The sequence below is a fragment of the Aotus nancymaae genome, unplaced genomic scaffold (assembly GCF_030222135.1).
Source record: "Aotus nancymaae isolate 86718 unplaced genomic scaffold, 86718_ANA_hifiasm-v0.15.2.pri h1tg000041l, whole genome shotgun sequence".
Lineage (NCBI taxonomy): Eukaryota > Metazoa > Chordata > Mammalia > Primates > Aotidae > Aotus > Aotus nancymaae.
Window position 1 is genome coordinate 20599522 of NW_026988455.1, and position 27806 is coordinate 20627327.

The 27806-nt window shown below is 45.5% G+C and overlaps 2 protein-coding genes and 1 non-coding gene across 4 annotated transcripts in view; 1 reads left to right on the plus strand and 2 right to left on the minus strand.

Moving 5' to 3' along the window:
* CENPP (centromere protein P) overlaps positions 1-25530 on the plus strand; it is a 282767-nt gene extending 257237 nt beyond the window's left edge. Inside the window, exons 5-7 of one of the 2 annotated variants that reach the window (XM_064361574.1) lie at positions 20257-20336; positions 21432-21523; positions 21926-25530. In XM_064361574.1, coding sequence (XP_064217644.1) covers positions 20257-20336; positions 21432-21523; positions 21926-22056 — 303 coding nt within the window. In that variant the 3' untranslated portion in view covers positions 22057-25530. The remainder of the gene's footprint in view (positions 1-20256; positions 20337-21431; positions 21524-21925) is intronic. The other variant, XM_012472197.2, reaches the window with a different exon arrangement.
* LOC135268764 (U6 spliceosomal RNA) lies at positions 12773-12879 on the minus strand. Its single transcript, XR_010337117.1, has one exon. It is a non-coding gene; the product is annotated as a U6 spliceosomal RNA (small nuclear RNA).
* The window catches only part of IPPK (inositol-pentakisphosphate 2-kinase), a 58222-nt gene continuing 53816 nt past the window's right edge, over positions 23401-27806 (minus strand). The window contains exon 13 of the mRNA XM_012472193.3: positions 23401-24995. Coding sequence (XP_012327616.1) covers positions 24770-24995 — 226 coding nt within the window. The 3' untranslated portion in view covers positions 23401-24769. The remainder of the gene's footprint in view (positions 24996-27806) is intronic.

The window sequence follows — 27806 nt, forward strand, 5'->3', positions numbered from 1 at the left end:
GTGTAAGTTAGCTGACTTCTTAATAGAAGGAGATTTTGAAAGATAAATAGAAAGCTCACAAACATTAAAACAAATGTGTATAACTAATATCTGCATGTAACAAAGATTTCAATCTGCAGCTTTTGGCCCGTTTATTCAAACGTGATGCAACTCATTATGGCAGAACAAAATCATGTGGACCATAGTTTCAGGATAGATAAGTATTAAGCAATTAAAGTTTTAAATAAATGAGCCAAGATGGAGTCAACATTAAAATCTTTATACTTTCAGATAAGTTTAAACCTTTCCACTCGCTGAAATACCAAGAGAATGGGAATGCACTGAAAACATTATTCAGAGCACACTGAAAAATAATAAAAAATTGTGCTTAGATAAGACCTGCAGGGAAAAAAAATCCAAACCATACTTATTGGAAGATATGCCCTTGGGTTAGGTCAACCCCAACCCAAAAAAAGACATACTGACTTCTCAGAATGGCATTCCAGATACCACAGTATTAACAAAGACTTGCAGATTGCCCGTCTTAACCCAGGAAGATCACAAGAAATTGTAACAAATCCTGGAGAATCTGTCCACAATGTTTCATTTATGGGTTACTGTTCTTTAGGATAAATATGACAGAGCTAGAAAAGATCCATAGAGAGGAAGTAAAGTCACCAAGATGGCTACAGAGCTTCCAGATGAGAAAAAGAAAAAGCATTCTTCAAAGCAGAAGGGTAACAGTAGAGAGGAGGCATCTTGGCACTCATCACAATATTTAAATTAAAAATTTAGTTTATTTTCTTATTTATTATCTGTCTTTTCCACCAAATTTATGCTTCATAAGGTCAGGAATACTGTCTTAGATTTTAACTTTTTGTTGAAATATACAGAATAGGGTGTATATAGACACATATGCACCTATAAATGTATACCTTACACATTTAACATGGATATATTTACACATGATAAATATACAGTTTGATAGTTTTTCACAAAATGAACTTGTATGACCACCACTCAGATCAGGAAAAAGAGCATGAGAAGCCCCAGAGTGCAAAGCCCCTTCACTCCTTTCCATTCATTCTCCTGCCCAGAGTGAGCACTCCTGGCTTCTGACAGCAGGGATCCACTAGCCTGCTCTAGAACCTGATGTGGATGAAATCGGGCCATGTGTAGTGTTCTGTGCCGGCCTTCTTTTGCTCCCCTGTTGTTTTTGGTAAGGTTCATCCACATCGTGAGTAATTTTCGATCATTCATCTCATTGTTCTATAGTATTCCATTGCTGTATAGTATTCCATGCCACAAAGTCTTTATCCATTATACTGTTCCTGGGTATTTCTCAGTTCTGGCCATTACAACAGTAGCTATGAGCATGGGAACATGTGTGCAGATTTATGTTGGGTGGAATTGCTGAATCATGTCATACACATATGCTCAGCTTTGGCACATGTTTCCCAACAGTTTTCCAAAGCAGCTGTACCAGTTCACATTCTCACCAGCAGTATATGAGGGTTCCATTTGCTCACACCTGTTTCAACACTGGTTTTGTTATTCGTGTTTAGCCAGTTGGGTGTGTGTGTCGTGGCATACCATTGTGGTTTTAGTTTGTATTCCCCTGATGATGCACAGTGCTTATTTTGTTCATCCGTATATACCCAGCGTTTAACATTATGTCTGTGCTTATTAAGGCTCTTTCTATACAAGTGAGAGAAGATGGGACAGAAACCCAACATTGGCTTAAACGAAAAGGAACGTTAGTGGCTCCTGTAGCTAGTAAAGAGACTGGAGTAGCTTAGACAACCAGAGCTGCTGGCTCCCAGGCTGGAGGCTTCTCTCCCAGTGTGAGCCTCCCAGCAGCCCTGGCATCATGTCCTGCAAGCATCCACCTCTCAATCCCAGGCAGCAGGAGAGCTGGCCCCAGAGAGCCACATTCTGTGTAAGATGCTGAGAGTGCTATGATGAGGTGAACCAGCTCCTAGGCAAAGGCGGGAAGGATTTATCACCAGAGGAAGGGAACTGAGAAGGCTCTCTAGATAAAGAAAAACAGTCCACCATGGCGTTACACATAGGAGACATTCCATAACATCGTTTTGAATGAATGTGTTAGCCCAAGCTTATGTTCTACAGTCATATACAGGGTGAACCACAAATATTTTTACTGAGAGTTACTCTAGTCAAGTAAAGCCATTTTAGGACAGCAAAGGATTTTTCTTTCCTTTTGCCCTCATTTCCCCTAATTCAAGAGCTATTCTATGTTGAAATATGAATAGTTATAAGATGTTTTGCCAATTCATGGTTGATCTATATAGAAATGAATAAATGAAAGAGTGGTGTTTGCTACTCTCCTGTTATCTGTTTTGAGTTTTAAGTCAAGCCCATAATAAGCTGGTTTCTTCCTCCTGCCTGGGCCAACAATGAAAGCGAACAGTGATTACAGTTTGGCAGAGCTGGTTTATGTGGTCTGTGGCGAGACTACAAGGCGAGTGTTATTTTGGGACACAAATAAAATAAACTTTTTTCTTTAAACTCTTTTGGTAAAAAATGGGAGCCACTTATTAAAATAACCAAGCATAATACTTAAACTGGTAGCAGTAGATAAAGGGAACCTGGTAGAGAACAAGAATATAGGTACACTTTGCTACCCTCCTCACAAACCTCAAACGTAATGTGATATCCTGGATGGGGATCCTGGAACAGAGGACATTAAGGTAAAACTGAGGAAATCTGAATGAAGTTTGGACTTTAGTTACAGTAGTGATGCAGCAATCTTGGTTCATTAATTGTAACAAATGTCCCACACTAATGTAAGATGCTAATAACAGAGGAATAACAGGGGAAACTGCATTCTAATCAGCACTTCAGCAAGATCACGGGGAACCTAAAATTTTCTTGAGAAAGGCACCTCAGCAGGTGACCCCACAAGCAGGTGGCCCCGCTGCTGCTTCTACTTCTGGCTCTGGGACACTGGTGCAGCATGGCATGTCTGAGCCTTGTTTTTTTTTATTTTAAAAATGGGCATACTTTTATATCCCTGCCTCATACAGGTGTTCTGTGATTCTATATTTAAAAGGTCTTTCAATACTAGAACTACTATGCAAATGTAATAACTTATCGTTGTCTTTTGGACTACTTTGCTGAGACTTCATCATCCCTCAAGTTTTAAGTTTCTGCCTAGTATTCATTTTATTTTATTTTTCCTTAACCATCAGCTCTTGAGGTAATACAAAATTTCAACTTAAAATTTCATTTGTGGCCAGGCATGGTAGCTCACACCTGTAACCCCAGCACTTTGGGAGGCCAAGGGTGGAGGCATTGCTTGAGGCCATTCTGGACAACATAGCAAGACCTCATCTCTACAAAATTTTCTTTTAACTTAAAAAAATTTTTTTTAAAGTTTTCATTTATGTAAGTTATTTGTGCCCTATTTTTCTTTGTCTTGATGTGAGAAGTTGTTCTTTATCTTATTTTTTTTTTTTTGAGATGGGGTCTCGCTCTGTTGCCCAGGCTAGAGTGCAGCAGGACCATCTCAGCTCACTGCAGCCTCCATCTCCTGAGTTCAAGCAATTCTCCTGACTCAGCCTCCCAAATAGCTGAAATTACAGGTGCACACCACCGTGCCCAGCTAATTTTTGTATTTTTAGTAGAGGCAGGGTTTCACCATGTTGGCCAGGCTGATCTCGAGCTCCTGACCTCAGGCGATCTGCCCACCTTAGCCTCCCAAAGTGCTGGGATTACAGGCATGAGCCACTGCACCCAGCCTATTTTCTCCCATTTACAAAAAAACTGAAAGCATTTAACATAAGACTCTGAAGTACAAGTTTGAACATATAGCATTGGATTTATTTATAAAATACAGTGTAAATATTATTTAAACCTTTTTTTGGAGACAGAGTCTCGCTCTGTAGCCTAGCCTGGAGGGCAGTAGTGCAATCTCAACTCACTGCAACTTCTGCCTCCCAGGTCAAGTGATTCTCCTGCCTCAGCCTCCTGAGTAGCTCAGACTCACCATGCCTGGCTAATTTTTGTATTTTTAGTAGAGACGAGGTTTCACTGTGTTGGTCAGGCTAATCTCAAACTCCTGACCTCGTGATCTGCTCACCTCGGCCTCCCAAAGTGCTGAGATTATAGGCGTGAGCCACTGCTCCTGGCCATATTATTTAAACTTTAAATTCTATACCCAAGCTATTCATCAAGTATGAGGGAAAATTAAACACATTGTTAACGTGAAAGTCCTCAGAAAATGGCAGATTGGAACATGCAGCATTTATCAGGAAGCCTGCCAAAACCTTTCTAAAATGGCAGTAAAAGGTGTTTCGTTTCTTTGTTTCTTTGTTTTGAGACGGAGTGTTGCTCTGTTGCCAATGCTGGAATGCAGTTGTGTGATCGTAGCTCACTGTAACCCAAAATTCCTGGGTTCAAGTGATCCTCTTACCTCAGCCTTCCAGGTAGCTAGGGCTACAGGCACACATCACCATGCCTAATTTTTTTACAATTTTTTGTAGAAATGGGGTCTCACTATATCACCCAGACTGTTTAGTTTCTAAAAGACATAAATGCACAGATAAAGAAGAGGTAGGGCCAAGCCAAGCCCTGAAGTTCAAGTGCAGCCTAGGCAACATAGTAAGACCCTGTGTCAAAAAATAAAAATAAGAAGAAAAATAGGTGGGAAGAAGGCAGCAATATAATATTGGAACCTAGAAAGTGTGGTATTTGATTAAAAACAGAGAAAACCTTGAGGAAGCATGATGTTTTTATAGAATTCCAATTTGCTCAGAAATGGGAGGCATCATTGGAAAGTAGGAATGGGATGGAGAAGAATTAGTCGGAAGTCTGTACGGGAGGCAGAAAGGCTCTTCCACACCCCGGCTTCTGTCCCCACAATGACAGCAGCCATCTATTAATGAAAAATGACGGTAAGAGGCAGAGAGGTTCTGGACTCTGGGCCCCACTGTGGCTTTTTTTATAACCTTTCTCTATAATACTTCCTTTTAGTATTTTTAATAAAAAATGAGGCATAGGATGTTTCCTTTACTAGATCAGGGCTCTTTAAGGTTGAGACTTGGCTACATTCATGTCTGGCACTGGGTTGAGAATAAGTGAGCAAACTTTTTAGGGGCAATTATGTTTCCCAATAAAAATGTTTTTTTCTGCTACCATCAAAGTCAGTTGCCAGCACTGAATTATGCTGCTACAAATTGATTGTGGTAAAACTTGACGTGTGCACTACTATATTTGAGCTTAGAGATGTTATCTAGTAGAATGTTTATGAGCTCAGGTTTTAGAATCTGTTTCCCTTAGGTTTTAATCAATTTACTAGTTGTGTAATCTTGAGCAAGTTATCTTAATTATTCTGAGCCTTAGTTCCTTTAAAATGAGCATCATACCAAAGATTTCATGTGACTGCTGTGAGGAATGAATGAGCTAGTGGAAGTGACTGCCTAGGGCCTGCAAGAGTGAAGGGCTCCAAAATGGGGTGGGGACAGGAGTGGGAGGGATTCGTCTTGTGAAAAAGAACCTGAAGATCTTAAAAACTCCTACCAATCTCAAAATGTCCCTTATTCCATGAGAAAGTTTAAATGAGAGCATAATAACTTTAAATTATAATTAGTTTAAATGTTTTTAGACAGCCTTACTTTGAGATTTATGAAATAATGGGAGTTTAAACCTTAATGATAAAATTTTCTGTGTATGTCTGGAATATTACTTTCATTATCTGTTACAATTACATATGAATAATTACATAAAGATAAAATTGTGGAATTATCTCTAGAGAGTTTCTAGTATTTATTATTACATTTATATGCGTGTGTATATTTAGCTTCTTCATTACCTTTTCTGGCTATTTTGAAATAAACCAACTTGGCTCACCTTTTCACATCAGTGGTCTAGGAGGGAAGTTAATTCCTTTTCAAAGCATAAAATTACGACATGATTAACTTCCGACGATAATCTTAAAAGCAGAACTACTGCTAGGACTTGCATTCCCATCTGAAGTGATCTTTATTTTCTCTGGTAATCTTAATGGGAAGTGGCTTTTAAGGGTACATTTGCCTTTAGAGTGATTGCAGGGTGCGTGTTTCTAAGGTGTATAAATTACCAACTTTGCTTAAGTAATTTTCCCCTTTCCATTCTAAAATGGGAAAGTATAGAAGAATTATATTTGTAACTTTTATTCATTTTTAAGATTCCCTTCTTTTAGTTCCAGTTTCTAGACAAAGTGTTTATGGCCAAACGTTCACATCGTAATCTCTCCTAGCAGCAATTCTGTTTTCTCAAAAGGTGCTAAGGGTTGTTTTCAAACTGATTTGAGGTGGAGCTCTTTGGGTGTGTGGGTTTTGTGAGTCACAGGGTTCCTCTCTGTCTAGTCTGGCGAAGGGCAGGGGCCAGCTCTCACCCTGACTGCCATGGGTCCCTCTGGGAGGAGTGAAGGAGGGGAGAAGGCAGCCATGTGAGGGCAAGTTGGCCTCATCCCCACAACCCCAGCATGGTAATTTGCTACTCTGAGCTGTCTGTAATCACCGTAGCAAAGGGACAGTGACTTCCAGTGAGAAAACCCTCCACAGAGTGTCCGGAGTAGTGGGAATCTAGAGGATGTGTCAGGAGGGAGAAATTAAATGGGGAAATAATGTGTCTTGGTTTTCTTTGGGGACGTGATATGACAGACATGGAGAGAGGCAGCACTGGGTCCCACTCTGCGCTGTGTGCACAAGGGTCCAGCTGGAACAAGGTCAAGAGGCAGGGCATCCCACTGGCCTGTCCACATGGCCAGCTCGGAACACTGTTTCCTGTCTCCTGAGACAGAAATTGGTTTGAGTGGCAAAGATTACAAAGATTACAGATAAATGAAATTTAAATATTCAATTATAAATTTTTCTAGTTTAACAAAATTAAAATGAACTATGATAAAACATGGCAAAAACTACAAGGTGGCCAGGTATAGTGGCTCACACTTGTAATCCCAGAAATTTGGGAGGCTGAGGCGGGTAGATCACTTGAGCTCAGGAGTTCGAGACCAGCCTGGCCAACATAGTGAAACCCCATCTCTACTAAAAACATGAAAGTTAGCTGGGCATGGTGGTGCACACCAGTAATCCCAGCTACTTGGGAGGCTGAGGCACAAGAATCACTTGAACCTGGGAGGTGGAGGTTGTAGTGAGCCGAGATCGCACCCTGCACTCCAGCCTAGGGGATAGAGCAAGATTCTGTGTTAAAAAAAAAAACAAAAGAAAACTATAAGGAAATAGAAATATGGTTGCGAATAAAGGGATTTCTGTTGGAATTTCCTCATCCCTAGAGGTTTGGAAACCATTTTACTATCCAGAAACACAGAAATGGCACCCAAACCAGGCCCTGAAAGGAGTTCAGGAAACAAAAAGGGTGAAAAGAAAAAGAAAAAAGGCCATCTTAGGCTTAGGGGCCAAGGCCACACAGGACAGACCTCCCCCTCCAACGCCAGCCCCTGGCTAGACTCTCACTGTGGCATGTGGCAGTGACTGGTCACTGGTTGTTTTTTAATCTGCATTCCTCCTGTGTCTCAGGGTCACTTCCCAAGAGAAAGCACTATTAAAAGTACAGTGTGGTTCCCACTAGACTTTTCTCCATGTAGGAGACATGGTCAGATTACTTTCCCCCTAGCCTGTGGCCTCCTCCAGCCTCTCTTTTGGTTTATCTGTGTCTCATGAACGTCCAAACTGCCTGGAGCTTCACAGGCTTCCCTAGGGGACCAGTGGGACCCACCTCTCCTGGTCTTTCAGGGTCTGTGTCTTCTGCAAAGGGCCAAGGAGTAACTGTTTTAAGCTTTGCAGCCATGTAGTCTGCTCAGTCACTAGGCTCGGCACAGAAGCAGCCACAGACTGTATATACCTAAGTGAGTGTGGCTGTGTGCCAATCAGACTTTCTTAAGGACACTGAAGTTTGCATTTCATATAATTTTCACATGTCATGAAATCTTTGGAGTTCTTTTCAACCATACTTAGCTCAAGATTCCATACAGGAACAGAAGGGCGTGGGATCTGGCTTGGGGCCTGCCATTTGTTGTCTCCTGCCCCAGCTCTCTTCCTGTCGATACAGGCCCATTATTCACACTTGGATTTGCTGTTTATCAAAATTCCCCCTCTTCGTTTTAGAAATGCTGTTGGGATATATTTCCTATAGAGTGGGTCTCTTTCAACTCTGGGTTTCCCTAGTTCTTCCCAAGTCTGTACAAACAAGAAAAGTTGGGTGAAGGGAGGATAGAGGCTCTCGGCTTGTCTGTTCTTTAAAGGTCCGGAGATGAGGTAAGTGCTGAGGGCCGGGCTGCCCCACGGGGCCTGGGGCACATGGAGAATGTTTGGCAGAAGCTTCTGCGGGGGTTCTGGGGTGTCAGTCACTACCAGAAATACAGCACAAGTCATGCCTTGGCTGGGCCGGGTCGGCCATCCCTTCTGGTGGGGGTTGTGTTTTTACTCCTGCGGCAAAGTGCTGCAATGACATTCCAATTCTCCCATGTTTATGACCCACCATGGGTTTGGAACAGAGAGGCTTTTCCGGTTGTTTGTTTTACTAAGCAATATTTAGGACACATTTTTTAACTCCCTATGGACAAGCAATCCTTTTAACAGAGCTCCTCAGCTGTTCCCAGTTATTTTCGTGGATGGTTCCTATGGTACAGGTCCCCTGAGAGGTCCTTCCTGGACACCCATGTTCATCCACTGAGGGCGTCTGATCTCTGACTTCCACCCTCACACAGGGTCAGACAAGTGGGTCTGATGCCTCCTGAGGCAGCAAGCTGCCGTGCTCCCTTGTTTTTTACCACCCAGACGACTCTTGGGGGCAGACGTGTGTGTTGCTAGGTCTGTGTTTGTGTGTCCGAGCCTCAGGACCACATCCAGGAAAATTAGGCTAATATGGTTTACAGGAGGCAATTCAGCGGCATTCATACAAGCAGCAGTGATACAAGCAGACTGCATTCCGTTCTGCTTGTATCACTACAGGGACGTGTTTACTTCAAAAACACAAATCGAGTCTAGAAAAACTGGTTAAAAATCCACACAATGATACAGTCTTCCCGTCCTGTATGTAATCAAAAAATTTAAAAGTCAGGCACCTTTGTCTAGCCTGTAGCCTGGGATTTCTGTTAACGTTTCAGTCGGAGGATGTGTCAGTGAGGGACTCTCTTCTGCTAGTTGTGCCAATCAGGAAATTTCCAAAGGGGGCTTCTGGTGCTGCCGGCAGTCAGTTGTTACTTCAAATGATTGTGATGATACCAAGCATTTCTGCTCCAGAATTGCCCTCAAATAGCCAGTCCTTTCCGTGTTAGAGCTCTTGAGAACCTGAAAACCCCATCTCGCCTCCCCACAGGGTACCAGCCCTCATTTAAACACCACACTGTGACCAAAAGGACAAAGGTGCCTGGCCTGGTATTAGGCCTAGGGAAGTCTGTGTCAGATGGATGACTGCGCTGTGTCAGCTCCATGTCACACTCTATGGCCCCCAGAGGAGCAGGCTGCGAGGGGACAGCAGGCACTCTTGGGAGACTGTAAATCAGCTGATCAAACAAGTGGATACATTGAGGGCGAAGGGATGCAGTCTCTCCCCAGCAGCAGAGTGACTGACAGATGTCAAAGGAGCTAGACTGAGGTGTCTGGGAGAGCTCGTGCCTGTGTTTTTAATATGGGTGTGCACAGACGGGTGGAAGCAGCTGCAGGTGGCTCATGCACGTGCACTGACAGGCCCTAGAAGTAATGAAGCTCCAGGAACAAACCAGGTCCTGGTTTGTAAATACTGTCAGCTCCTTTGATTCCAGAGCTGGGCAGGGAAGCACAAAATGAGCCCAGAACAGCTGGTGATGCCAGAGAGTAGGAAGACCTCAAAGAATGGTGGGGCTATGTTAGAAAAACCCAGGAGCAGTTTATAGCGGCTCATACTGGTCAGACCTAGGGGCTGGAGCATCACGACCCATGGTGATCTTAAACACGTTACAGCCTGTGGAATAAATAAATCACTTGTTTATTCCACAGGCTGTAACGTGTTTAAGATCACCATGGGTCGTGATGCTCAAGTGGATACTGATACAAATGAATAAGGGAGAGGAAGCTCTTTCTGCTGGTAGAAAGCCAACAGATGCGAGAGGAATGATGGCAATGGAAAGCCACTCTTTGGGACCCACACCGTCATTGGTGTGGCCATGAGCCATTGTAGAGTCTTGGACTGGGAAGCGGACAGTGGTCTCAGGACATCCCATGGAGCACAGTGGTGTGGCTGTGTCTGAGGCACACACGGCAGTATTTCTGTGGGGCTCCCAACCCAGCATCACCTCATCATGGACACGCAGCATTAGGCCCAGATTCAGCCATCTGTGGTGCCAACAGCTGCACCCAGGCTGTCAAGACCAGCCATGCTGGGGCCTAAGGGGACGAGGAAGGAGAGAGCAGTTGGGACAGCTGGGGACACCTGAAAGGGGCACGTTCTGGTTTGGCCAGCTATGTTTTGGTCACACAGGAGATACAGTCAATGGGGGAAAAGCCCTGTGTGTGTCCAGGGGCGAGGAGCACCATGTCCCAGCATGCGGCAACACAGAGGGAGGTGACAGGCAGTGTGAACCGGTGGCAGCTTCTCATTCTTTTCATGTACAGTTTCTGTAAGTTCAAAATTACATTCAAATTCAACTTTAAAAACACAACTGAGGCTCAGAGAGTTTAAAAGGGATTTCTCAAAGTCATACAGCCAATCAGCAGCTAAGTGGGCTGGGGTGGGACCAAGGCCCCTTGTCCTAGACAGAACAGCTGCGCTGGGGCCAGGGCCGTACCTGTTCATCCAGTATTGGTTTGATTGTCTAACACAGGTAAGATCATACGCATGTTAATGTGTAAAGAACCTAGACCAGTGTCTGACACAGAGGTACCCCTTTGTATTTGCCAGTTTTCTTTCTGAAATGAGGGCAGATCATTGTTCTTCCAAGTGTGCCTGCTGTAGGCATTTCTAAACCTTTCTGAAGTTTGTCGCACTTCTCTCAGAAATCTTGTGCGTGGAGAGGAGGGGTGTGATGGTCCACTCACCAAGACCCCCACAGTGCCAAGTCCAACAGACGTGTCTTTGCTGATTTCATCAGACGCTGCAGGAGTAGCTGCCCACTCCCTCCTCAGCAATCCTTGTGTACTTCCCCATCTTCCTACCTACACTCAGCTTTGATCACCCCGACACACCTCTTCTGCCTTACCCCACAAAAAGTACCTCATCTGCACTCCTGCCGTGGAGGTCAGGAACTCTCCACCCGCTGCATTCAACAAGCCCTGATGCCACACCCCCAGAGCACATCCACTTCACTCCAGTGTCACTCAGCCATGGTCCCCTCGCTTTCTCCCTCACCTCTCCCACCTCCTCAGTCAACTCTCCACCCAGCAGTCAGTGTGATCCTTTCCAAATGACATCAGGCCAGGCTCTAGGGACCAGCCTGTGTGTTCTGGCCCTGCCCCACTCCCAACTTCATCCTTGCCCTTCTCCCCACTACAGCAGGAGGCGACAGGACTGATGTGCATTCTGAAAGAATCACTCACTGCTCCCAGTTTTGGGGCTCATTAATGAATATTTGCATGCAGTTTTTTGTACGGACATTCCGTGTCTCTGTGTGTGTGTTAAAGGTTTTTTCTTTTAATTGTACTTTAGATTCTGGGGTACATGTACAGATCATGCAGGATTGTTGCATAGGTACATACATGGCAATGTGGTTTGCTGCCTTCATCCCCCTGTCACCTATATCTGGCATTTCTCCCCATGTTATCCCTCCCTCGCAACAGACCCCAGTGTGTGATGCTCCCCTCCCTGTGTCCATGTGTTCTCATTGTTCAAGACACGCCTATGAGTGAGAACATGCGGTGTTTGATTTTCTGTTCTTGTGTCAGTTTGCTGAGAATGATGGTTTCCAGATTCATCTATGTCCCTACAAAGAACGTGAACTCATCATTTTTTATGGCTGCATAGTATTCCATGGTGTATATGTGCCACATTTTCCCTGTCCAGTTTATCATTGATGGGTATTTGGGTTAGTTCCAAGTCTTTGCTATTGTAAACAGTGCTGAAATGAACATACGTGTGCATGTGTCTTTATAATACAACGATTTATAATCCTTTGGATATACACCCAGTAATGGGATTGCTGGGTCAAATGAAATTCTATCTCTAGGTCCTTGAGGAATTGCCACACTGTCTTCCACAATGGTTGAACTAATTTACACTCCCACCAACATTGTAAAGGTGTTCCTATTTCTCCACATCCTCTCCAGCATCTGTTGTCTCCAGATTTTTTAATGATCACCATTCTAACTGGCATGAGATGGTATCTCAATGTGGTTTTGATTTGAATTTCTCTAATGACCAGTGATGATGAGCTTTGTTTCATATGTTTGTTGGCCTCATATATGTCTTCTTTTGCAAAGTGTCTGTTCATGTCCTTTACCCACTTTTGAATGGGGTTTTTTTTTTTTTCTTCTTGTAAATCTATTTTAGTTCTTTGTAGATTCTGGATATTAGCCCTCTTTGTCAGATGTGCAGATTGCAAAAATTTTTTCCCATCCTGTTGGTTGCCGGTTCACTCTAATGATTGTTTCTTTTGCTGTACAGAAGCTCTGGAGTTTAATTAGATCCCATTTGTCTATTTTGGCTTTTGTTGCCAATGCTTTTGGTGTTTGAGTCATGAAGTCCTTGCCTACGCCTATGTCCTGAATGGTTTTGCCTAGGTTTTCTTCTAGGGTTTTTATAGTGTTAGGTCTTATGTTTAAATCTTTAATCCATCTGGAATTAATTTTAGTGTAAAAAATATATGGAATGCTTCACAGATTTGCATGTCACCCTTGCGCAAGGGCCATGCTAATCTTCTCTGTATTGTTCCAATTTTAGTATATGTGCTGCGGAAGCGAGCATGGACATATGTTTTCCTTTCTCCTGGGTAAATATGTAGGAGTGAGATTGCTGGATCACATAGCAAGTGTATGTTTAATGCGGTAAGAAGCTGCCAAACTTATCCAATTCCTAGCAGCAGCATATGTTAGTTCCAGTTGTTCCACATCTTCATCAGAACTTAGTATTGTTGTCTTTTTTTTTCAAGACAGAGTCTCACTCAGTCGCCAGGCTGGAGTACAGTGGTGTGATCTCAGCTCACTCCAATCACTACCTCTCAGGTTCAAGTGATTCTCCTGCCTCAGCCTCCTAAGTAGCTGGGACTAAAGGTGTGTGCCACCACACCCGCTAGTTTTTGTATTTTTAGTAGAGACAGAGTTTCTCCATTTTGACCAGGATGATCTCAATCTCTTGACCTTGTGATTCACCTGCCTTGGCCTCCCAGAGTTCTGGGATTACAGGCATGAGCCACCGTGCCCGGCCCTGTCTTATTTTAGCCATTCTGATGGGTATGTTGTGGCATCACCTTGTGGTTTTAATTTGCAATTCCTTAATGACTAATGATGCACATTTAATCAAATAAGAGATGTGCAAAAGATACATCACTAGTTTGGTTTAAATCCTTTGCCCATTATTTAAAATTAGGTTATTTATCTTCTTATTACCAAGTTGTGTCCATATATTCTGGATACAAGTTTTTGCCAGTATTTTCACTCAGTCTGAGGTTGGCCTTTTTCTTTTCCTTCTTCTTTACAATGGCTTTTAAGAGTAGTAGTTTCTAATTATGATGAGGCCAGTCTGTCAATTAGCTATTTTTCTCTTACTGTCACTGCTTGCTTATTTTATTTATTTATTTTTTTTTTAGAGACAGACTTTCACTCTTGTTGCCCAGGCTGGAGTGCAATGGCGCAATCTCGGCTCACTGCAACCCCCGCCTCCCGGGTTCAAGTGATTCTCCTGCCTCAGCCTCTGAAGTAGCTGGAATTAGAGGCATGCACCACCACACTCAGCTAATTTTTGTATTATTAGTAGAGATGGGGTTTTACCATGTTGGCCAGGCTGGTCTTTTACTCCTGACCTCAGGTGATCCACCCACCTTGGCCTCCCAAAATGCTGGGATTACAGGTGTGAGCCACTGTGCCTGGACTGCTTTTTTATTTAAGAAATCTTTGATTAACCCAGAAGTACACAGATTTACTCAGAAGTTTTATAATTTTAGACCTTATATCTCTTTTTTTTCAGACAACAGAGTTTCACTCAGTCATTCAGACTGGAGTGCAGTGGTGTGATCCCAACTCACTGCAATCTCCACCTCCCAGGCTCAAGCAATTCTCATGCCTCAGCCTCTCAAGTAGCTGGAATTACAGGCACATGCCACCACACCTGGCTAATTTTTATATTTTTCGTAGAGAAGTGGTTTCACCATGTTGGCCAGGCTGGTCTTGAACTCATGGCCTCAAGTGATCCACCCACTTTGGGCTGCCCCTTACATTTCTATGTATGATTCATTAAATTTTTGTATATGTTGTACAGTAAGCATTGAAGTTCTTTTTTTTACATGTGGATATCCAGCTTGCCCAGTGCCAGTTACTGAGGAGTCTAGGGTAAGTTTTGCCAGCATTTTATGCCACTGATGTCATCTCTCACCTTACTGGTGTCATCTCCCTATAAACCAGAGTATCTTTTTTTTTTTTGAGACAGAGTCTCACCCTGTCAGCCAGGCTGGAGTGCAGTGGCATGATGTTGGCTCACTGCAACGTCCGCCCCCTCCAGGTTCCAGCAGTTGTCCTGCCTCAGCCTCCCAAGTAGCTGGTACCACAGGCATGTGCCACCACGCCCAGCTAATTTTTTTTTTTTTTTTTGCATTTTTTAGTAGAGATGGGGTTTCAGTATATTGGTTACACTCGTCTCAAACTCCTGACCTTGTGATCCACCTGCCTCGGCCTCCCAAAGTGCTGGGATTATAGGCATGAGCCACTGCACCTGGCCAAACCGGAGTATCTTTCAAAACAGAAAATGTTACTACAATACAACTCAAGATGATTAAATGAGGGAAAGAAGAATCTTTTCAACAATTGGTTCTCAGACAACTGGATAGTCACAGACAAAAGAATGAAGCTGGACCCCCTACTTCACATCATATATAAAAATTGACTCAAATTGGATCAAAGACCTAACTTTATCAGCTAAAAATGTAAAACTAGAATTCAATGTAAATGTAAATCTCTGTGACTGTGAATTAGGTCACAGTTTCTTAGCTATGACACCAAAAGCACAAGCAGAAAGCAAAAAGAATAAAACTTAAATTGGACTTCATCAAAATGAAAAACTTTGCACTTCAAGTGACACCATTAAAGAAGTAAAAAGACAACTAACAGAATGAGAGAACATTTTTGATCATATATTGGGTAAGTGACTTGTTCTAGAATATATGAAGAGCTATTACAATTCAATAACTAAAAGATAACCCAATTAAAAAATAGGCAAAGGAGTTAAGCGTAGTGGCTCACACCTGTAATCCCAGCACTTTGAAAGCCAAGGCAGGTGGATCACTTGAGCCCAGGAGTTCAAGACTGGCCTGGGCAACATGGCAAAACCCCATCTCTACAAAAAAATACAAAAATTAGCCAGATGCGTTGGCATGTGCCTGTAGTCCCAGCTACTTGGGAGGCTTAGGTGGCAGAATTGCTTGAGCCTAGGAGGTGGAGGCTGCACTGAGCCAAGACTGCACCACCACACTCCAGCTTGAGAGACAGAGTGAGACTCTGTCAAAAAAAAAATTGGCAAAAGATCTGAATAGACATTTCTCAAAAGAAGGTATACAAATGGCCAATTAGCACATAAGAGAAAAGGAAATCGAAATCACAATGAGATACCAACTCACGCCCAAAGTGTTGATGGGGCCCTTGAGAAATCAGAACTCTCATATACTGCTGGCGAGATTATAAAAACAATGTAGCCACTGTGGGAAACAGTTTGGCAACTCTCCAGTGGATAGAGAGTTATTATATGACCCAGAAACCCCACTCCTAGATATATAACCAAGGGAAATGAAAACATGTATGTATGTCCAAAACTTAAACAAAAATGTTCATAGCATTATTTCAAAAAGCCAAAAAGGGCGAAGCACAGTGGCCGACGCCTGCAATCCCAGCACTTTGGGAGGCTGAGGCAGTAGAATCGCTTGAGCCTTGGAGTTTGAGACCAGCCTTGGGTAATACAATGAGATCCTGTCTCTACAAAAATAATAATAATAATAATAATATTTTTAAAAATCAAATAGCCAAAAAGTAAAAACTGCCCAAATGTCTGTTAGTTGATCACTGGATAAACAAAATGTGGTGTACATAAAAGACAACGTGTTATATAATTCCACTCGTATGAGACGTCTTGAATAGAGAAGTTTTAGTTTTAGCCCTTACATTTCTATGATTCATTGGAGTAAATTTTTTGTATTTGGTGTGCAGTAATCATTGAAATTCATTTTTTTATCATGTGGATATCCAGTTGGCCCAGTGCCAGTTACTGAGGAGTCTAGGGTGAGTTTTGCCAGCATTTTATGCCACAGTGTGACCTCATTGATGTAATCTCTCTATAGACCAGAGTATCTTTCAAAACAGAAAATGTTACTAAAATACTAATGAAACCAAGGCAGAAAGTAGCCTGTTGGTTGCTTATGGCTGCACTGGGAGGGGATGTTAGGGGACTACGGGCAATAGCTAAAGGGCACAGGGTTTTTTAGGGGGTGATGAAATGTGCTGGAATTAGAAAGTGGTGATGGCTGCACCACCTTGTGGATATACTAGTAACCACTAAATTATATACTTTAAAGGAATTATGTCTCATATAATTTATGTAAATTTTATCTCAATTATTTAAAAGTCATTGAATCAGCCAGACATAATTTTTGGGAAAACGCAAAATGAGTTAACATATGTGTGGACACCCACGAGTAGTAGACTTAAACTCAGGATTCAAGGTTTCTCATTTAAGTGAGAGACATAGCATTCCTCTTTGGTACATAAATACAAGGTTGGTTTTCTGTAAAGCTCTGCTAAAAATTCTGTTCCCTTTGGACTAGCATCCAGCAGCTATTGCAACAGCACAGTGGGTTTCAGGTGTAAAACTGGGGCTGGATATCAAATTGCCAACATTCTCATAGCCACCATCTTTCTATCATAAACACCAGGAGAGCTCTCAAGTGCAGACTCCCCGCATATGGCAAGCAGCTGAACAAACACCCACTTGAATCACTGCCTCAGCATTTCTAGCTTAGGACAAGTTTTCCTGTGGAAGGCTGGGGGCTCCAGAGGGGAAGCGCCAGTGCCTGCCAACCAGTTAGCGTGCACAATGAGGTCTCCCAGCAGCCGCCCCCACATCACCAGCTTCCTGACAATATCCACAGAAGCACAGGCGTCCTGTTCATTTTCCTAATAAGCCAGAACTCTCAGGGGTGTGCAGGTCCCTCAGGTGTACCAGGAAGAGCCATGGGTTCAAGACTGTCCTACAAGGGCCCGGCCAGGTGCCTTCTCTGGGTCTCGGTTTTAAATGTGACACATCTAAGGAGCTTTCCAGATAAGGCTTAACGATTTTCCAATTCACTTTTTGTGTGTAACTATTTGTTATGGAAAGCATTAGAAAACAAAAGGGACATATCTCTTCCTTATCAGAGCATGTTTGTCTTAACTCTTTCTTGCTGATTTGGTCTTTTATCCACGTCAAATACAGTTATTTATTTATTTATTTATTTTTAAGACGGGGTTTCACCATGTTGGTCAGGCTGATCTTGAACTCCTGACCTCAGGTGATCCACCTGCCTTGGCCTCCAAAGTCCTTGGATTACAGGTGTGAGCCACCACGCCCGGCCCAGTCATTTATTAAACTCAACTGCTGTTGAGATGTGCTGACCTTAGGCCTAATGACCTCAAGCCCACTCTGTATTGAGTTGTATTGTATATAACTAATGTAACCATGTTCACAGCTTTTCCGTCTTATCTCCCCACCTGTACATGTCTGTCAATGAGACCCATCCTTTCTATTTCAAGTTACCAGTGACCATTACTTTGGCTAGATGAATGGAGCATTGTTAACTTCCATAAAAAGAACCTTTGCACACAGTCCCACAAAAATCCACCAGAAACACGCACTGAATGCCTGACCTCTTCCTAATGCCCGGTTTCTACCTTTGACTGTATTTTAAAAACTAAAGGGAGTCCAATACACTTTAACTTTTTAGTGAAAGCATCCCATTTAAACCCCTTTTTGCTGACAAAGGGGAGGCGAGGAGAGGCCCAGGAGGCAGAGAGCTGCTCCATCTGCTCCCTTGTGCTTAGAGGCTGAGCCTCAGGCCCCACGTTGGAGCTGGCCCAGGCCCCAGCCGTCCTGATGAGTCCCAAGTGCTGCCGCTGAGCCAGCCTGGAAGCTGAGCTGCCACGTTCACAGGCTCTCCCTTACGGTCCTCATGCAGTTGTGATTAATTTGGAAGAGACTGCGGTTTAAAAATCAACCAACACTTTCCACTTAAATCACTTAGGTATACATTTTCTTATGGAAACTGTTGTGCTGAAGTTAGTAATTATCTGTAAGCTTCCACCAGGCCCCTCAGCCTCTGGCGGGTACAGCTGGTACTGGGATGCATTCTCACTGTGCTGGGCCCATATGCACAGGGTGCGGGCCTCCCACACCAGCAAGAGCTCAGTGATGCAGGGGCTGCTTCCTTTAAAAGCTTTGTCATGCAATTGTCCCCACACAACCTCATTCAACAGAGCTGATCTTGCAAGTCAGCTGAGCGGCAATCAATCTGGTTCAATCTGGCAAGTCTCTAAGCGGCAGGAAGTCCCTGTCACTGCGTTTCCAGCCTCCTCCCTTGTCTTGTGTCTTCTATCTGTTAGGCTGGACACTTCTCAGGGGAAACCTCCCTAAGGCCTGGGGAGGCCACAGCACTTTTAATCGCGGCAGTGCTCGCTTGCGACTTAAGCAGTACCCCCACGTTTCCCTTTCTGCATCAGTCGCTGTGAGGACAGAAAGGAAACACATCTGTCAGAGTGGCCCTAGGAACTCGACATCTCAGGCGGAGACTACTGTGAGTCTCCTGTCACCCCTGACCTCCAGTGTGTTCTCACAAGAGCAGACAAAGATACTTTTTTGTGTATGTGTGTTTCTTGTTTTGTTTTGTTTTTTGAGACAGTCTCACTCTGTCGCCCAGGCTGGAGTGCAGTGGCATGATCTCAGCTTACTGCAACCTCCGCCTCCTGGGTTCAAGCGATTCTCCTGCCTCAGCCTCCTGAGTAGCTGGGACTACAGGTGCCTGCCACCACACCCAGCTGATTTTCGTATTTTTAGTAGAGACAGGGTTTCACCATGTTGGCCAGGATGGTCTTGATCTCCTGACCTTGTGATCCATCTACCTCGGCCTCCCAAAGCGCTGGGATTACAGGTGTAAGCCAATGCGCCCAGCCCAAAAAGACAAGTTTTTAAGAACTGAGAGGGTGAGGACACCATTACTCTTATGAGCTGTGAATATGTATCCTCTGTTCAGGTTCCAGTAAGCAAGCTGTGTTGTGGTTTTGTGATCTAAATTCGCAGGTCAGTTCTGGTATAGCCAGAGGCTACTGGGTCCTGCTATAAATAGAAACAAGCAGACATGTCCAGAATTTTCACAGCCCATGGGGGAAAACAGACTCTTCCAGAACTGCAAACCTAGGTATCTGTGAGATTCCACTTGATTTCCCTGCTTTTGGGGCTTTTGACCTTAAAATGCCATCTCATCACTAAGATGATTTGGTGAAGCTGACTTTCACCTTTCCTTTAATGCAGTGGGAGCTGCGCCGCCACTGGGCACAGTGAGGGTACCAGGGTGGGCTCCTGTCCATGCCCAGGACAGTGTGTGGGCTGGGCGCCACTGGGGTGAGTCCTGAGGACCAACAGGCGAGGAGCATCAGGCCCAGCCACAGCCCTCAAGGAGCCTCAGTTCAAAGGGCTTTTCAGGTCAGATGCTAAAACCCTGAGAAACAGCTGCTTTCTATCAAGGAGCCTGGCACATCTACTTGGGGCATCCTCTGACCCGTCCTCCCCAGACCGTCCAGGTTGCAGTGGACAAGGACAGACCAAGGAGCCATCTCAGATGGAAGGTGTGTGGGGAAACCTGTGAAATGAGAATACAGCTGTCGAGTGGTTATGTATAGTGTTCATGATAGGAGCTTGGAGGCTGTGTAGAGACCTACAGTGGGGCAGACGTGTGTCACGGTGAGGACAGGAGGGGCAGTCGGCGCCCATGGATGTTGGGCGCACACTGGGACCCTAATTTTCGCCAGACACCTGGAATGGCACCCCATGCCCCTCCCACGGCACCTCGCCCCTCACCAATGGATCTGTCTGTAACCATTTCTTCTCCCCATGCAGGAAAAGTACCCAGAGGCCGTGCACCTCTCGGAGGGGCCCTCCTCCCCCTCCATGGTGATCCGCAGTGCCAGCCAGCCAGGGTGAGTCTGCACAGGCCACAGGGCCTCCCATTTCCTGTTAAAACAAGGATTCTAAGTAGTAAACCACCTAACCGAGAACTAAAGGTCATCGGTTAGATGAATCAGTGGTTCCAGCAGATACACCCCAGCGTGGGGGTGTGGGGAGCTGGAGCTCTGGAGGATGTGCTGAGTCCTGGGGCCTGCCAGTGATAGTTTCCCTACGGGATCCTTAGAGAACCATGGAAGGGAGGCTGGGAGAAAGTGGAGATGCTTGTGGATCTGCTGTTATTTCAGAAATAGGGGGCGAATGAGTGGAAAGCCCTGAGGACCCAAGCAATGAGAAGAAACAGGAGGACAGGCTCAGTGTCCTGACAGCACAGCCAATCCCTCCACCAGTCCCGGGCACTGCCCTGGCCCATGCCGTGTTCCCCATTCTCTTCCCTTGGTGCGTGCATGTGTGCACATGTATCCATCTGGGTGTACTTTTATGACCTGTGTGTAAAAGCCTCAACTCACTGGTTTCCAAGCTTTAAAATCTTGTGGTCCTTATGCAGGCTTCTGGGACTTGCCTTTGTCACCCTTCACCTCCTCTAGGATCATGAGCAGCTGCAGTGCAGTTTCGCTCCTCATCCTCTGGGAGGGATTCATACACAGTGTCTTTCTGTGCTCTTCAGCTCTAGAGCATGTGGCTTCTTCGTTCTGGCTCACACCCCCGGCACACAGCACACAAGCTTCTCCTGGGTTCAACTGCCTAGAAATGAAATTCCTGGGTCATAGGTGGATGCACGTTCAGCTTTCTGTCAATGCAGATTATTTCCAAAGTGGCTGGTCCATGTCTGCTCCACCAGTAATTTTGAAGTTTCTGTTGCTCCATGTTCTATACTTCACTGGTACTGGCCTAATGTTTGCCAGTGCAGTGGGTACAGAGCAGAACCTTCCTGTGGCCCTGGTTCCATTTGCTTGTGCTACTGACCATGCCTCTTCACTGTGTGTCGGGGTTTCTAGGAGCAGGGGAGCCCAGCATGGGGAAACGGAGACCAGTTGTGACTCATGGTTGCTAATCTTTTAGCTAGATTTCAAAAAGCACATAATGATGTGTTTTTACCACTTTTTCAGGTTTGAATTAGTAATTGTTTGGAGGATACAAATAGATGAAGATGGGAAAGTTTTTCCAAAGCTGGATCTTCTCACCAAAGTCCCACAGCGAGGTAGGGCCCCTGGATATAGCTGCTTTAGGTGACTTCTCAACATGCCCAGCAAAGCTGCCTATTTCCTCTGGGTTTCACAGGGCAAGAATCAAAAGTTGGAAATCTCATTAATGTACTTTGTCTAACAAGTTTTAAATATTTTAACCATCAATAATCACTGAAAAAGAACATGAAAAGGGATTGCTCCCCCCAGGCCCACAGGCTGAATGCACAAGGGAATCTGCCTCAAGCCCTAGGTGATGCCTCACACTGTCTCTCCTCCTCGCCTGTCCCTAGCACGTCCCATTCTGTGCAGGCAGTCGGGAGTGGGGTGGGTTCTTGGTGAGGTCTACGCCAGCAGAAAACACAAAACCAAAGCCGCCACCTGGAAGTTTCTTACCCAATTTAATGTTTTCTTTATAGCCCTGGAGCTGGACAAGAACAGAGCCATAGAAACTGCTCCTCTCAGCTTCCGAACCCTGCTAGGAGTGCTTGGAATCGAAGCTGCTCTGGAAAGCCTGATAAAATCACTTTGTGCAGAGCAGAACGGCTAGTTCCGAAACAGTGAACGGGGAGGATTAAGATGCTGTGCGGAGGAGCGTGCAATTTTACTGAATATAAACATTTGCTATTTTCCACTTAGAAACCACACCCTGAAGACCTGTCTTCTATGCAGTTAAGGCACATTGTAAGAAACTCTCATGACATGAAAAATAAATACTTAAGTATAAAATGCCAAATAAAAGTGACATGTACAATGTGTTTTATAAAAATAAGCTTAACATCTGAGAAAATGTACCAAGTGGTTGTGTGTCCTCAGACGTGTGTGGAGGACCCAGTCCCCCACCCACCTCGGCCTCACACCGAGTCCACCTTGACATGGCAGCCACACTGCTCAGCTGGGAGAAGCCGCCCTTATCCTGGTTCCTGCGTCCTGGGGCTCTGGAGACAGATGCCTATGGCATCTCATTTTTAAACTTTCGTTAGTAGCCCAGGGGAGCCATGCCCACGCTCCTTGCCACCCCCAGGTCCGAACAGTGGCACTGTGAGGCAGTCCCAGCAAGTCCTGATGTTCTTCTTGGTCTTCCACAAGAAAATGCAGCTGTCAGCTTCAAAACAAGAATGTCCTAAGAAGACGGCAAAGACAGCACTGTTCCTGGGCCAGGGTGCAAGGAATGAGGTCCTTTATGACAGACCCTGTGCAGAGCCTAAGTGCTACATCGATAGTCCCAGATGTGCCCTAAGAACCGTGATCTCATCAGTCACCCATTCGCACTGTTTTAGGATCTGTGAACTAGAGTTGTCTCAAACCAATCAAGGCCATCATGGAGCCTCAACAAGTAAGCAGCATGCAGCGGCTTCCAGGAGGGGCCAGAAATACATCCACAGCAGTGGCGCCTGCAGCTCAGGGGATCCTCACAGCCCGGGCTTGTGGCAGCCAAGACCAGACAGAATGGGGGTCTCCATCTGTTTTCTCTTCTTCAATACAGGTTATTTTCATCGTGTCTAGTCTAGTCCAGCCCTGTCTGGGCCCTGTGCTAGGCAGTAACTTTTGCAGCCCTGAAGGACCCAGAGAGCCCAGCCCACCTTCCCATTGGGGTAGGGTGCCCTCACAGTTGCACTTGAACCCAAGCCCCAGTGTCCTTCACACTGCGTGACAGTGGGCAGAATCATCCCGAACAAGGCTTCCCCAGCCCCAGCCCAGCAAGAGTGAACTCCCTTGGGTCAAGACAGTATTCACGGCCGCTTCCCTCCACATTTCCCAGAGCCTGCCGGTCGTCGCCATGAGCTCTGTCCACTTCACTTAGGTGCAGTCTCCAAAGCCCTCATGCCAGCACACAGGACACTTGTGTATGAGACAATGTCATTCAAAGTGAGAAGAAAAAACAGTAAAGGTGTCCAGTGGTCTAAGTATCTTTTTGCACCTCTGAGTATAGAATAAAATTAGAAGTAAATATTAGGACAGAATTGAACAATAAATTCTAGAAGAGAAGAGTTGCCTTGATTCAAACAAGTATAATTCTCAAGTTGTTATCACAAAATTTCCCACAAAAATTTACAATCATCAGCAAAATAGTTTCATTTCTCATGTATCATTTTCATATAATTCCATGGTTTCACTAATATTATATGTTACAATAAGCCTCCATTAGTCCCTCAAAACGATGATATAAATAATCAGTCTGTACAACCTAGCATACAATAAAAAACCGAAACCAAGATTCCCAACGTTTTTCATAGCAGCTGGGCACACTTTGGTGACCCCAACAAGAACCCTCTCGGCAGCAGCCAGGAGCTATTCGCCTTCCAGAAGCATGGCCTGTGGCAGCCGGACAGGGAGAGGCCACGGGGCCCAACAACGCAACACGTCTCAAGGCAAACCCGAGGGAGGAACTCAGTCCGGGAAAACTCGCTCCTCAATCACCCCAAACACCGGAGTGTCAGAAAAGCACTGAGCTGTTGGGGCACACCGCCCAGCCCGGCCACAGCGGCCCAGCCAGCCACAGCTCCACCTCCAGCTTCTACAGCAGCAATTTCCAGTGGGAAAGAACACATCTCCCCCTCATGTGAAAGATAAAATCATAAAGCAAAAAAAAAGGTCAATGCTCGCATGAGTGGTGTCCATCCTGACCTGAGTCTCGCGCTCCCTGCTGCCCCGCGTGGAGCCGTGGGTTTCAGCACCTCCACAGGGACCCTGAGTCTACACTGCTCAGAACTGGTGTCCGCACGACCATGAGGTCACGCTCTGCAGCAGGGAACCACCTAAAAACCTGTGTTGATATGTGGCTTGCACTGAAAAAGTGACCATGTAACTCAGCTGGGGAAAGTTCCAGTAGTATCCATGTTTTCTTAAAAGTCCAAACTGTAAAATGTATGTAATAATTCAAGTTTTCTATGTTAGGAGTCTGGTGGTAGCAGATCCAAAGCTTGGGTCTTAGAATAAGGCTTTTTGCATTAGAGAATCAGACATGAGCCCTGGTTGGGAAGGAAGAACCACCCAGAGGGTCTCCCCAGGGCTTAATAGACACTTCCATTTTAAGAATGTGAGCAGCTTCCTGGAACACAGCACTCACCTCCTACATTCCTTGTCCAGGAAGATGTTTCTAGTGCTCTTGAATTCCATTTCTCCAAGAGGCAATCCCACCTCAACAGGGGTTAAAAGGAAAAACATTCACAACCAAAGGTCACCCAACACAACAGAAAATAGCTCTATCATTCAACCTTCACATTCTATGTTCAAGTTTCAAAGACACTGCAGGGAAAGAGTTAGACCTTGTGGAGAACTAATGTGCAATCTTCACTTTCCTTGAACCGAGTCGACATCACGGCGTTGTCTTTGGCACATACAGTCTTTGAATAATAGTTGACGATCTTGCCGTCCAGTTTATACTGATGGGGAATGCTCTCGTAGGGCTTGAGGTCAAGGTCCAGCACAGACACGGAGAAGGCAAACCTGGACCTCGATGAAGGGACGACAGGCCTTTGATCAGAGCTGCAAGTAAAAAAATACCATTTCAGGATACACAAGCCTCCCAATTCACTTCCCTCCCTCCTGTTCTCTCTCCTTTCCTTCCTTCTTTCAACTAATATGTTTTTATTATGTTTTTTTCTTTGACTTCTGCAAAGTTAGATAAATAGAGACGTGAATGTCCTCACACCCCAGCTCACGAAAAGCACCCGTTCTGTGCCTCTGCGCGTGACAGCTGTCTTGCCGGCTGTGTGTACCAGCACAAAGCTTCCTCGGGCCAGTGCACCCCATCATACCAGGCGAGAGAGGGTTAAAGGACTGAAAGATGGAAAAGCGATTATGTGGAATATGTGAGCGATGTTCCCCCAGCCCAGTGGTATAAACGAACACTGAAAAGTCACTTTATCATGAGCCAAGTATTACAAAACCCAAGAAAAAGTAAAAAGTAGATCTGGCTGTTCCAGCGCCAAATGGATGAAATGTCGACAAGACTTCTCCTTCTGTGCCTCTCCTGTCTGCTGAGAAACGCAGGCTCCTTTGTGTGGTTCACACTGGAGAGATCTGGTTTCTCATTTTATTCTCAAACTTTATCTTTAGTCCTTTGTATTTTGCTCCTCAGGGCTTAGTTTTTGGTTTTAATAAACATCAGAATAGTCGTGCGCTTATAACGAGATGTGAATAATTCTTTTTGCCCTGAAAAACACATCCAGGATCTCCGAGTCCTGAGCTCCGACTGCTGTGTGTCCCGCTTCGTCTCAGGGCACTCAGCACACAGCACTCATGTCACTGGCTCAATAAGTGACCTAAGCTCAGTTCAGTCCAGGAGAAGTATTCTGGGTTCTGGTGTCCCCGTTTACTACTCTTCGAGATTCAGAAATCAACAAACCCAAGCCCAACTTCAAAAGCTCCCGCCGAGGAGAGGAAACACTGATGAGCGCGTCCCTGCTCTGACCCTGCTCACCACGGCCTTGGCGCCCTCTCTCGCCCCGTTCCAGAATCCTGTGTAGGAAAAATGAATCCCTGACTCAGTTGCTGGGGTAACTATTCTTGCCTGAATAGTAAACAGCAAATAACTCATTTACAAATTAAGGTCTTAAGCCTCGCTCCAGAAGCTGGAAGGCACCTGCAGGTTGTCCAAAGGGGCTACATTTTACTGCGAGAACCATTGAAGCCCAGGGCGGCACTAAGTTCTGAGGCCTGAGACCCAAGCTTGGTGCAGCTGGGCTGGAAGAGTCACATCCCTGGCCCGTGACTAGGGCTACATATTTTAAAGGACACCTCAATTTCTCAGAAGCAGCACCTGACAAGACCATGGGTGTAAAGGCAGGCAGGATGTTCCAGGCGGCTCCCGGGGGGCGGGGTGTCTGACTACCTGGGCCGACCACAAGCTCCATGGGAGCCAATGGCAGTGACCAGTGGGCACCAGCTCCTGACATGGAAATGCTCTTCCCCTCAGCAGCCCTGAGGCCGAGACTGGGCAAGAGGCTCTCAGGGACACACATGTCCCTTGTGCCACAAGTGTGCCCTCTGGCAGCCTTGGAGAACGAGGCTCAGTGGCCTCTGGCTGCAGGGGGGCTGCTCTTGCCTGGAAGGCTGCTCTCCAGGACACTGACCCACTGGGGGTCACCGGGGGACGAGCAACCTCCAAGGGTGCTGGGGACTGGGGTGGAGAAGCCAAGGCTGCCCGTGCTGTGTTTCAGACGGGAGGTCGAGAGGAGCAGCAGGGTTTAGGCACGGGAGGCCGTGGCAGCTTTCTCCACAGTTCCAAATTCCCAAAGGGACAAACCTCTGCAGTGACAGGCAGGGAGATCCAACTTTAGACATTTTGCTTTATGATAGGCAGAAACAGTAGTGCAGAGCTGGAGAAGCCTTTACGTTAAGAAGTATAAGAAGTTTCAATGTGGTCAATCTTATCTGTGAGCTGTAAATTAAAGTCTAGGGATCTAAATTTGGTCTCAGGTCTAGCAGGCATCTCAAGATGCCAAGATGACTCATGATAAGTCCTGGCCTTAGCTTGTCCCTAGGCCTCTAGAGCACCATAGTCGCTGGAACTTATGGGTGCAGCCACTGAGTGCACCTTCCTTGAAGCAGGCCCAGCCCCACCACATCATGTTCTCGGAGAAGCCTTCTGAGATGATCTTCTCCCTTTGTTGAGAAGGGCCTGGCTACAGGGCTTTGTGCATGATGGTTCCTGTGCCTTCACCCCAGGTCTGAGAAGCCATTGTGGCTCAGTGCCTTTGGGACACGCTCTCCCCTCCCCTCCCAGTGTCGGTTTCTGTTGAGCAGTTGGGCAGGCTACAGTAAGGACCCGGGCCCTCAGCTCTCCCCACATGCTGCGTTTCCATTTTGACATCACTGACTGGGCACTAAGAGATTCGCAGTGCTGGACGAGGTGAGTAGCACATCCGTCCTTCAGCGGCCTTTCACAGCCCACCTGAGTACCTGCATCCAAGCACGTTTCCACCTCCCAGCTGCATCCTTGGTCAGGAGGGCTGGTGAACAGTGGTGCTTTGCGGGTTTTTTCTCATCAAACAACATCAGCTTAGTCCAGCTGAGGAATTCCTCATAACTTAGTCCTGTGGGTGTTTTCTTAGGGGATAACAGGAGTTTTCAACTAAATAGAACAACCTTTTTTCTACTTCAGTTATGTGTTATAATTTTCCTCAATATTTCACACCGGAAAGTAGACAATTCTGTGCCTGCCAGGGAACAGGAATCCTGGGAACTGTTAGTTCAAAAGCACCAGGAAAATGAGTGGCTGGCAGCCAGCAACCAAGGTCATCTTGACCCAGGAACACATGTTAGAAGAATGTGGAACATTCCACAGATACCGGG